The sequence below is a fragment of the Myotis yumanensis genome, unplaced genomic scaffold, assembly GCF_028538775.1.
Source record: "Myotis yumanensis isolate MYYU_CA2020_CCGP unplaced genomic scaffold, mMyoYum1.0.hap1 SCAF_3, whole genome shotgun sequence".
Lineage (NCBI taxonomy): Eukaryota > Metazoa > Chordata > Mammalia > Chiroptera > Vespertilionidae > Myotis > Myotis yumanensis.
This window is the reverse complement of record NW_027223754.1, coordinates 213,096,358-213,108,717: the sequence shown is the minus strand read 5'-3', so window position 1 is coordinate 213,108,717 and position 12,360 is coordinate 213,096,358. Positions and strand designations below refer to the sequence as shown.

The window sequence follows — 12,360 nt, the reverse complement described above, 5'->3', positions numbered from 1 at the left end:
TGTGCAGCAAGGTTGAGAACCACTGCCTTACACGCTATGGCTATGAGGCCTTTGTCAGCCTACGACAGTGGTCAGCAAACTGCGGCTGGGCAAACCGCGGCTCTCGAGCCACAGGGGGCTCTTTGGCCCCTTGAGTGTGGCTCTTCCACAAAATACCGACTTCTGCGCATGGGTCACGAAGTTTCAATCGCACTGTACGTGCCCGCCTGTACATGGTATTTTGTGGAAGAGCCACACTCAAGGGGCCAAAGAGCCGCATGTGGCTCGAGAGCCGCGGTTTGCCGACCATGGGCCTACGCAATGCAATTACCTTTCCACAGGTTTTCCTCACAGTTAGTGCTTTTCAGTCACAATTCTTACATTTTGTTTTAAGAATCTTCAGCTAATCCGAGACAACAGCCATATTCTTCTGATTCCTTACTAAGCCTTTTGGCTTTACCTTTCACGTTGAGGTCTATGGTTCATCTTGAATTAACGTTTGTGAAAGGATTGAGGTAGGGTGATGAGTTTTTCCCATTATGGATTTTTTTAAAAATCCTCACCCGAGGATATGTTTTTATTGATTTTAGAAAGGAAGGGAGAGAAAGAAACATCAACTGGTCACTTCCCATACATGCCCCAACTGGGGATCGAACCCGCCAACTTCTGGTGTACGGGATGATGCTCCAAACAACGGAACCACCCGGCCAGGGCCCAGCATGTCCTTTTAATTTGTCTCACACTATTTATGGAAAAACTGTCCTTTTCTCGCCAGACTGCACCGGCACCTACTTGTGTAGCTGTGAACCTGTGTGTGAGCTTTCCGTTCTGTTCTGTGACATCACCATCACCATCATCACTATTGGAGTTTTCACATGACTCAGCATGGAGGGACATTTATACCTCTTTCCTAGGGAGTAAGAGCTATAATAGGGTCTCTGTACAAGAAGATCTATTTGCTGAGAAACTAAACGCTGGGCAATTACAAACATTCACATACCCGGTGAGGCAAAGAGGCTAAAGCTCAGAGGGGCTCAGAGAGGTGCTTAGAATTTAAGAGGTGGCAGAATCAGGGTCTGTCCGCTCCAGAGACGATGCTGTGGACACTATGCTATAGGACCACAAAGAAGAACAGTTTGCTTATTATTCCTATTAATGGTGACATTGCTGTATGCCTGTGAAACTTACAAATGAGGTATTTTAATACAAAAAAAAAAAGGTAAAGAAAAAAGGAAAGAAAAAGAAGAAAGAAAAGAACAGAAAAAACAAAACCCTGTTTGGATTCTCATTCTATCCTTGTCCCCTCCCCCTCCAATAAAAACAACATTAAAAAAGCCACATCAAGGACGCTGATCAAAACAGATTAAAAAAGAATGAAAGAAAAACATTTCAAATAAAGTTCAGCTGTTTCTATTTGGAAACAACAACAAAAAGTCCCACTTGCCACAATAAACTGACAAATACGAAATGGCCTCTGCGGTCGCGGAGCTGGAATTTTCCGATGGCATTTGCTCCTGTGTCATTACTGCGGGATCCACAAGTGCGCGGCGAGCGAACAGCTGGGCCGCTGGCTCATGTCGCGAAGCAGCAGCAGCCCAGGGCTCCTCACCCGCTAGCCACCCTGGAGACGATGTCTTCCTGACACTGGGAATCCCCATAGGCCCCTGGAACTCCCAGCCTGTCCCACCTGTACAGGTCTCTCTGACACGCGGCCTGGAGTTCCTGATGCCCACGGGTGGCCAGTCAGAGAGTCCCGTGGGGTGTCCAGGGAGGAGACTGATGGGCATGGCCCGATGACCCAGTGATCAGAGAACGGAGGTACTGTTATTAACTGCTATTCAACATCAAACTGTTCCTGGTCTAAGCATAGCCAAAACATCTACTGCTTTTTAACATAAACCATTGAAATGAAAATTCACTAAGAGCTTGCCTGTTGTTAATTATTTGAAGAGGTTAAACCAAACAAATGTGAAATAATGTCATTGCCAAGCCAAGCTTAATGAATTTACAAAAGAAAGAACTCCTGGGAGAAACTTCTTTTGGCAAAACACACACACACACGTGTCACCACGCCACGGTGCTCATAGATGTTCCTCCTTTCACTCGGCAGAAACAGCACGGCAAGTGGCCCCCAGGCTTCTGGCCTTGGTCACTGGATGACGGAGGTGTCACCGCTGACCAAGACAGGGTGGCAGGGCAGAGGGAGGAACAGTCTCACCCGGACGTGTCAGGTTTGGGACACTGGTAAGACACACAAGCCAAATGTTAACGGGGCGTTAGATACACGTCTGATACTCAGTAGAAAAGCTCGTCTAGAGGTTACGTTTAGGTGACGCTATTCAAAGCCATGAGAATACCCTGAGCACACTATGTCTCTCTATCGGGCTCCAGCCATGGTCACCTCCTGCCGGATGATGGCACAGCCTCCTGCAGATTCCCTGTCACTCCAACGTCCAGAAAGCGCCCAGGAGGAAGTTCCTGCGGCCTCTGTGTCGTGCCTGTGCCCTCCCAGTGGCTGGCGAGGAGGCAGTGCAGGCCAGTGACTAGGAAGCAGGCACACACCTAGTGCAAATCCGGCCTGACCGTTAGGGCAAGTGGCCGGGACTCGCAGTGCATCGCTCACCTACGAAGTGCAGGTGGGACACAGGGTCTGGCTCGGGCGCTGCCGGGAACAGGGAAGGTGAAGTGTGCGCATGCACAGCAGGACCCGCTGAGGTTCCTGAAGAGCTGAGTGAGTGAGTGAGGATGGGGGAGCCGGGCGGAGACCTCCACAGGAGCCCCGTAGCTGGCGTGCTGTGGGCAACAGCCTCCCAGTCGTCTGGTCTTCGCAAAAAGCTATAGACCCTGAGACAAAGCTTGTCTCCCTAGAAGGGCAGTCCGAGGGCCATGAGAGTGAATCTGGGTGAATTTCTTTTTTCGTAATAAACCACTTTCCTTACACCTGCACCTGCTCGTTCCCTGCTCTCCTGGGCAGAAAGCTTTCCTCTCTCCCTCTCTCCCTCCCTCTCTCTCCTTCTCTCTCTCTCTCTCCTCCCCGGCCTTGGAGCTAAGCCGAGTCGGAGCTCTGCAGCGAGCGCAGCCCGAGCCCCAATCACGAAGCGACGGAGCCAGCTGCTTGCCCCTGAGCGAGGCTCGAGGCCTGTCTCCCCGATGAGCTATGGCTCCGTGCGCTCTGAGAGGAGAGATCTCTACTGCTAATCAGACAAATGACAGTATCTTTAGCACAAGTAAGCATTTTCCGTCCACTTACTTTGAAACACATGATTTTCATCAGCTCCTTTTCGGTTCTTTTTAAAAAATATATATTTTTATTGATTTCAGAGAGGAAGGGAGAGGGAGAGTTAGCAACATCCATGATGAGAGAAAATCACTGATCGGCCGCCTCCTGCACGCCCCCTACTGGGGATGGCGTACACAACCTTGATCAGAATCGAACCTGGGACCCTTCAGTCCACAGGCCGATGCTGTATCCACTGAGGCAAACCAGCTAGGGCTCCTTTTCTGTTCTTGACAGAAACCACAGTGAGGGATTTTACTTTAAAATGCGCCCCCCCCCACCCCATCTCCTCCATCCTAGGCCAGCTCTCACTGTCCCCGTGGGGTTCCACTCTCCAAGTCCCCACAGCAGCCTGTCTGCCCCTCTCCACCCGCAGTCAGCGCAAGGCCGTGCGGAGAAGGGCTCTCACCAGGGAAGCTCCAGAAATTAAAGTTTCTCTCTCAAACCGAAACAGGCAGCATGGGTTCTGGGCTTCCTCGTCATTGCACTAGACCTGCTTCCTATAGTGCCATTCCTTGGGGACACGCGTGCCGGACCCCCCAGAACACACCCAGATTACAGGCGAGGACAGAGCCAGAGCCACAGCTTCAGGCACAGAGGGTCACAGAACAGGACTTGCCAAAACGAGAGCTCGGTGCCACCACAACGTTCTCCCTGTAACATCCCGTCCACCTGGGAACCCCGGCCTCTACCTGCACAGGCTGCACGGCGACAGTCCAGCCGCCACCAGAGAAGGGGCTTCCTTCTTAGGAACAAGCCAACGGGGGAGCAGGCAGCTCCTCAGCAAAGGAGCAGCGGAGGGGGGGCACGCGGAGGCGCGGGCTGCGACCTGCAGCCTGACGCGGGGGCTCACACGCAAGGATACAGGGGTTGCTGTCGTCCGGGCTGCAGCTGTCCAGGATCAGGGGGATGCCGTCCAGCTCGTTGACCTGCAGAGAGGAGAACACGGAGTTACGCACACAGCAGCCCGGAGCGCCGGGGATCACGGGGATCTGTTTCTCTGTTTTCTTTCCCTCCTCGTCGCTATACTGTCTGTGCGATTATCAACCCGGAAATATTTAATAACAGGCATGCAAGCACAAGTGATACTTTTCCTTTCCCCTTCCTAAAAATGTGGGGGCGACGGTAGCCGTACAAACCAGGACAAAAGCAGATCGCTTTCACCAGGACAGACTCCAGCTGGGCCTGAGGTTACTACAGTTCACTAGCACGAGCACGTGAGCCCTTTTTCTAAGCTCGGAGTAGGAAAAGCTTCTCGAACTCAGATTCAAAATCCAGAAGCAACAGAACAGGTGTGACTCGGTTTTTTAAAAAGGCAAATGAAAACTGGAAAAATGATTTGTAAGATATCATAGGCAACGGTTTATTATTTTAATACATAAAGAACTTTAAAAAATTGAGAAAAGACCAACAATCCAATAGAAAAATGGATAAAATACATGAACAGAAATGACACTGAAAAGAAAGAAATGCAGGTGGACCATAACGATACCAGAATATGCTCAACTGTGTGCACAGGAAGAGGAAGGCAAGTTACTGCCATCCCGAGGCACCAGCCTCAGCTGTCAGGTGGCAAACGCCGGCTTTGACATACACTGCGGGAGGGGGACGGGGACAGGGCCAGGGGCACAGCAGGGCTGACGCTGAGAGCGCCGCCAGGGAGCGGTGCCGGGCACACGCAGCACAGTCCTGAGCTCTTCACTCTTTGGACCAGGACTGCAGACAGAAGACACACTGTGGTCATGCGAAATTATGTTTGCACAGATGACTCGCTGCAGCACAAAGTATATTTTTACAAGATTTATTGAGATTATAATCCTCATACCAGAAGACCCACCCTTTTAAAATTCAGTGGACTTTAGTATATCCACAAAGTTGTGTCGCCGTTACCACTATCAAATTTTAGAACATTTTCATCACCCCAAGAAGGAAGTCATTACCCACCAGCAGCCACTCCCTCCCCCGCTCCAGTCCTTGGCAACCACCCATCCATTTCCTGCCTCCAGGTTGTGCCTGATCTGGAGGTTTTACGCCATCGGAAGCACGCGGCCTCCTGTGTGGCTCCTTTCACTGAGCACAGGGCTCTGAGCTCCCCGGGGGGTGGCGGGCGGCAGTGCTCCGTTCGCTGTGATGCTGAATCAATTCCGTCGGTACTGTGGGTGCACCACATTCATTTATCCACTCACCGGGCGACGGGCATTTGAGCTATTTCAACCATCTGGATATAATGATGCTACTGTGAACGTCCGTGTACATGTTTCTGAGCGGACACATGCGTTTCAATTTCTTGGCTCTGTACCTGGTAGCAGCAGAATTACTAGGCTTTTAGATAGCTCCATAGTGAACATTTTGAGGAGCTGCCAGACTCTTTCCAAGTGGCTGTTCCATCTCCGTCACACCAGCAGCGTGCGGGCTCCCCCTCCCCTCCTCGGGAACAGCTGCTGTGGACTGTCTGTCGGTTTAGCCGTCCTGGGCGGGAAGTGGTGTGTCATCGTGGTCCATGTGCACTTCCCCGATGACTGCTGCATGGTTCCGAGTGCCGGCAATATTTGTAACAACAAGTATCGTGGCCACACCTCAACGTGCTGCAACCCCAGCTGGTCACTAAACTACGGTGTGATATAGAAGACTCCACGTAGCTGGGATAGCGCATGGCGGTTGCATGAGTGCTGCGGACGGAGGCAAAATAAACAGATCTTCTTGGATTCCAAAACACAACAACAAAAGGGCTAAATGAAAAAACAATGGCTTCCCAGAGCGCAGAGAAGAGAATGATGTGGAAGAAACAAGGATGGAGGCTGGCCTCTGTGAATGTACCTGTTTGTACAATTCTCACTTTGGAATCCTGTGTATGGTTTATATAATTTTTAAAAATTAAATTTATAGTTATAAAAACAAATTAATCTGATGACACATAAAAGCAAGAAAACTTACTTCACAGAATTAGATCGGTATTGTAACTTCACATCTCAGGGAGATGCGCCCTGAGCTCACAGGGAACCCACAGAAACCTTCCACACACTTGGCCCTGAGCAGGACCCAGTGGCTCTGCTGTTTGGACCGTTATTTCTATATTCAGGCTAAAGCAATGGGCAATTAATCATTAGGAACCAAGACTTTCAGCAGAAAAACGTTAATTTTACATTTCAATTGGAAATGGTGAGCATGCATTCATGACAGATTTTTCTTTTTCTATAAGTATTTACTCCCTCTGAAAAGGCCCAGAAGCCGGGACAAGCAGTGGGATGGTCGCTCCGCACCAGCTGCGCTGTCACAGAGCCCACGTCCCGGAGGCCAGCTCTCCAGTGCCTGTGCGCGACTGGCCAGGCGTGACCACTTCCTGTCGCTCCTCGAGCACCGAGGCGGCGGGGATGAAGGTCTGAACAGGCACTGCAGGTGCTCGGCAGACCAGGAAGTGAGCCTCGGAGTGAGCGCTCCCTGGGCCACTTACCTACAAGTGCGATGCAGAGTAAGTCATGGACCCCCAAGACTTAGTTTTCTCATCTGTAAAATGGAGATGACAGGACCCAATTCCAAGGGTGACTGCGAATGGACTGGGTGACTGCGTACGCTGGCACACAGGGACTTGTCATGGTGGCGAGGGAGTGATGGCGACAGTCAGCAATGGCCTGCTGCTCGCTGCAAGAAATCCAGTGGCCACAGCGAGGAGGGAGCGGTGTCTTCCGGAAGCCGAGAAAACGCAGGGAGACTGGCCCACTGCCCAGGACACAATCCTACTCGGAATTAGGCACAACTGTACATTCATTTTTTTAAAACCAGGTTTCTTTTGAGGGGGGTAAGGATTCAGGACCTTTATTCAATGCAAGAGAAACATCTCCTTTTCCTGGGGAGAAAGAATTCTCAGGGATGCTAAATGGGTAAGATGTTCTTTGAAGGAAGTAAAATCACTGTTGAAAACTGAGCTTCCGCAAGCAGTCAGTGAGGGTTACACCAGTCGTGGCGGAACTGGGGTATGCTTCCCTAGCTAAAGGTTTGTCATCCACACCAATGAATTAGGAAATGATACAAAATAAATTCTTATATAAATTCATTTAATGTTATAACATAAGTGACCCATGACAAGCAGGTCATTTAAGAATGACACAGAGCAGCCTTAGCTGGTTTGCTCAGTGGATAGTGTTGGCCTGCGGACTGAAGGGTCCTGGGTTGGATTCTGGTCAAGGGCACATGCCTGGGTTGCGGGCTCAGTCCCCAGTGGGGGGCGTGCAAGTGGCAGCCAATCAATGATTCTCTCTCATCATTGATGTTTCTATCTCCCTCTCCCTTCCTCTCTGAAATTAAAAAAAAAAATGACACAGGACAAGGTCACGAGGAGAGGACAGAGTGGAACACCTAGGCAGTGATGGGCAGCATGTGATTACTGAGCTCAAGTTCACTGCCGGGTGCGGAGCTCATGTCAGGGGCAGGGGTGAACAATTAGGGAATTAACAAGTTTTCTTCTGTTCGCACTTCATAAAACAAGTTGTTTTTTCACCCAGCGTGATGGGAACTGATGCCAGGCCCCTAAGAGATGAGTCATGGGCTGCAGCTCACATCAAGGAGCCGAGCTCAGTCGAGGCCTCCCCAGCGAGCGCATCTCAGCAAGACAACCCACCCGCTTAAACAAACCGACAGTTCGCCCCTGGAAACAGCGTGTCAGCAGGACAGCTAACTGGTTTGTAGCTGTTCTCTGCCACCTCAGCCAGTGACCTCAGAGAACGCACCTGCGAAGGCGCAGCCCGCCCCGCCCCACGCTCCTGCGGGAAGTGTGGGCTGAGAGAACACAGCCTGTTATTCAGGCTGCTCTCCCACTGAACAGGAAACCAAAGGCAACCCAGACCTGAGAGGCGCACGTCACCGCAGGCCCGGACCCCGCGCACAGGGACGGAGCCTCGCCTGAACCCAGTGTCTGAACCCAGTGTCTCAACCACGCACAGACGCAGGGTCCCAGCCCTCGTGCTGACATGGACACGGTGGCGTGGCAGGGCAAGGCCTCTCTCGGGGACGAGGCGTCCTCAGACATGCCGGCACTGGGTGCTGCCGGACCCTCTTGGGACATCACCCCGACTATCTGCACCTGCCCGATGACTCCTGATGTGGAGCCTATTTTCAGGGCGTGGGGCCACCCCCCCTTTTAAAAGTGCTCTCCAAGCCCTAACCGGTTTAGCTCAGTGGATAGAGCGTCGGCCTGCGGACTCAAGGGTCCCAGGTTCGATTCTGGTCAAGGGCACGTACCTTGGTTGTGGGCACATCCCCAGTGGGGAGTGTGCAGGAGGCAGCTGATCGATGCTTCTCTCTCATCGATGTTTCTAGCTCTCTGTCCCTCTACCTTCCTCTCTGTAAAAAATCAATAAAATATATATATTTTTTAAAAAAGTGCTCTCCAAGTATTCAGCCCACAGTTACTCTTACTTGGTGAGTTCCTCATATAAAAGGACATGAGTCCTTGGCAAGCACACGTATAGTGAATCCTTTCCCCCACGGTGGGCCTTTCCTTTGCATTTTCTCAAAGACGCTAACTTTTCCATTTAGACGAAGAACAATTTTCCCATTTTTACCACGATCAGTGCTCGGTGCAGCCGACGGGTGCCGAGAGCAGGCATTCTTGCCCCCTCACTGATGCTGGGTGCCCTTATCAAGCTGAGGAAGTGCCTTCCTGCTCTTCACTTGCTGCAAATTTGTATTATGAATGTTACATTTTGTCAAACGCTTTCCCTGTACTTACTGAGATAATCCTCTCTCTTTCCCCTTTTATTCTGTTAATATGTGGTCATTGGTGTTTGATTTTGTAATGTTGACTCAGTGCCTGGATGAGATAAACCATCATTATCAGCAATGCACTTCCTTTCATATAGTACACAAATCTGTTAGTTAATATTTTGAAAAAATGTTTTTGTTCATGATTCTGTTAATGTTTGTTTCTGTAGCTTGTTTTTTCCTATAAGGCTTTGTCTGGGATATGTACAGACAAATGCACTGTTAGCTTCATAAAATGGGTTGGAAAGTATTCCCTCCTCCTTTATTTCTTAGAGAGAAAGACTGGGTGTGTTTTCCTTCTCAGGTGATTCATAAACTCACCACTGAAACAATGTGTGCCTGGAGATTTGGTTGTGGGGAAGTTTTTAATTACAAATTCATTTTCTAAAATGTAGGCTATGGAGCTTTTCTATTTACTCTTGATTTGGTGCCAACGATGTTAAGTGAGGACTTACTGAGACTACGCCATACACCAGGCACAGACTGACAGCTGGACACTCCGCTGGGCACGTGGGCATCTGCCGTCCTCATGCATTTTATCCTACACACATTATAAACCTAAAAATATGTTTCTGTTATAATTGCATCAAAGAGCCAGTTATATTTTAAACAACTAAAAAGTGAGGGGGAAGGTATTTTATTTTTACCCACATATTTGATTTCTTCGTTTGAATCAGGTTCACCTTGCTCGTCCTTCCACATTTATTACAGCCAGTTCTGCTGACAAATTCCTTTACCTTTGACGGTCTGGGAATCTCTTTATTCTGCCTTCATCCTTTTTGAAAGAGAGTCTGGCAGGCTGGCTCTAGAATGACGGTTGTCTTCTATCACCTTAAAGGTAGCACTTCATTGATTCCTGTTTTGCATTTTTTTTTGAAGAGAAACCTGCTATGGCTCTTATCTTGGTTCTTCTAGACTGACAGGCAAAAGTCGGTGAACTGGAGAGTAGCAACACAACTGGAAAAATTCACCCAAACTCGAAGCTTAAAGTTCTTTGTAAATATTAGAATTTTAAAAATTCTGTAAAGACTGATGAAGGAAAACAGACATAGGTTTTAAAAGAATAGACTAAAAAGAGAAAAATAAGTACAGAAACATAGATATCATAAACTTTATAAAAAAACTGAAAATCTAAATGGAAGTTATTTCTAAGAAAAATAAAAGATGTCAAAATTGACATAATGACTAAAAAGCCTGCAGAGAATGATCATTTAAGCATTTAAATTTAAATAACTTAAAAATATGAACACGACCAAAGACTCTCTAACAAAAACAGAGTCAAACTGCTCTCCAAGTGGGTGCCACCAACTTTTTTTTTTTTTTTTTTTTCCTGTTTACATCACACCAACTTTTTAAGGACCAGATTGTCCATCGTGCATGTAAGCTGTCCAAAACAACAGAAAAAGAGCAAGTTTCCCAACTCCCATTAGGTGTTTCCTACGACGTGGCTCCTAACCCAGGACAAGGCAGATCAGCAAAAAAACGACAAGCTTATTACATTCATAAGCCCTAGAGACGCGAGACCACTACATGCTGCAAAAGCCATCACGATCTCAAAGTAGATCAGAAAGCCTACAATGTCATTATCCTCATTAATGGACTAATAATGACCTCGATGTCACGGGAAAAGGTCTGATGTGTAGCATCTCTTTGTGATTTGATGTGGGGAAGCACGGGACTCGGTTGGAAAGTCTGTAAGGAGGAACTCCGAAAGGTCGGGGGCCTCCAGGGGGAGTTGGCTGAAGGTGGCTGCCCCTGCCTTGACTTTTCCAATCAAGTCTGAGCCCCCGGTATCTACTGGGATCTGTATGCTTAGTCTTCAGACGTCCTTGCTTAAAGGACACTGCAGACGCAGGTGCCTTCTCAAGGATGCTTGCCCTGCTGATAGCATCTAGAAGTTCATTTTAGTTCAAGCTGTTGTTACAATGAAAGCCTGAGGAAGCAGGAGAACGGAGCTGTTTGGTTTCTCACGCCAGGCAGCCCCTTAGCCTCTCTTTCACAGAAACGTGTCAGAGTCATCCTGGCAATTTAATTCTCAGAGAACTGTTTTCGTGAACAAGGCTGTGTGCCAGAGACCTGGAGTAAATACCACACCTCGGAGAAGAGGCAGGTGGCTCCCCGGAGCACAGCAGACCCAGGGAAAGGCTCGTTTCCTAACTGGTGGGGTCAGGCTTCGGGAGGGAGGGTCAGTTCTTACACCAACCCGTGCCCTGCCACCGGCTTTAACCTTAGGAAGTGAGGCCCATCAGCGACTTGGTCCTGGGGCTCCTGAACCACGACAGGCTGCAGGGCACAGTGAGCAGGCCAAGCCCCCCAGTTGGGATTGAGCAGAATGAAGGTCGTGAGAGCGGTTTCTTTGCATTTTAGCTCACACGGGCGGAGCATTTGACTTTAATTTAAAATGAAATGTCATCTTTGGATTTTAGTATTTCCCTGGGAATTTCATTAATGAGATAGAATTAATATTCAAGTATAGGGTATCTCTTGGGGGCATTTTATTACTACAGTGAATTTAGGCCTTTCGCTGCAGTATCTTAATGTGGAATGAATTTCTGCCTTGAGGTCAAAGTGATTTGGGGGTTAATTTGATTCATGTATTTGTCTGACCCACTTAGGAGTCCCCTGGGGGCACAGCCTTGCCTCCCTGCAGGGGCCCAGGAGAAAGGAAGGCATGACGGGCACAGGGGTGGGGCCTCCTAAGGTGGGAGATGTCCCGAGGACCGAGGACCAAGCCCCTCTCCCCTGCCCAGTGCACAGACCACAACCCAACAAGGACGCGGAGGCAGAAGCCGCTCCCCGCCCGTCGTGCTGTGGACGGAGCTGAGGAACGCACTGCTCCTTGGCTTTCACCGTGATGCCTCGGTCCCAGCTCATGGATCTTGGGGTGATGGTCCAGGCACACACACATGTGCATGTATGTATTGTAAAAGCTCCTTAGGTGGTCCAGCAGGGGAGAAGATAGTCTTGAAGTCAGGAAAATAACTTGGGTTTTTTCCTAAGTGTAAAACGAGCCTAAAGATTTTATGCAGGTGAATGAAATAATCAGTCTGGATTTTTAAGATGCCCTGACTGTCCAGTAAAGCGTGGCTGGAGGAGGGGGCGTGGCAAGGAGGCAGCATGGTCAGAGCCCAGTGGTGACACAGGCCAGGCCACGCTGGTGGCTGTGGGGACAGAGGAAGCAGGCTGACGTGAGATGCAGCTAAGGTACATCAGAAGGAACTGCTTTCTACAATGGTGGCGGTAAGAGAAGAGAGGACGTGGACATTCAGTCATGCTGGATGCGGTGGCCTCACCTACAGACACAGAAGCAAAAGGCAGGGTGGAGCCGGGGGACACAAGAGCGTGGC

The 12,360-nt window shown here is 49.4% G+C and overlaps 1 protein-coding gene across 1 annotated transcript in view; it reads right to left on the bottom strand.

Moving 5' to 3' along the window:
- ATXN10 (ataxin 10) overlaps positions 1–12,360 on the bottom strand; it is a 124,792-nt gene that overhangs the window by 19,793 nt on the left and 92,639 nt on the right. Inside the window, exon 10 of the mRNA XM_070411294.1 lies at positions 4,122–4,185. Within this exon, the coding sequence (XP_070267395.1) occupies positions 4,122–4,185 (64 nt within the window). The remainder of the gene's footprint in view (positions 1–4,121; positions 4,186–12,360) is intronic.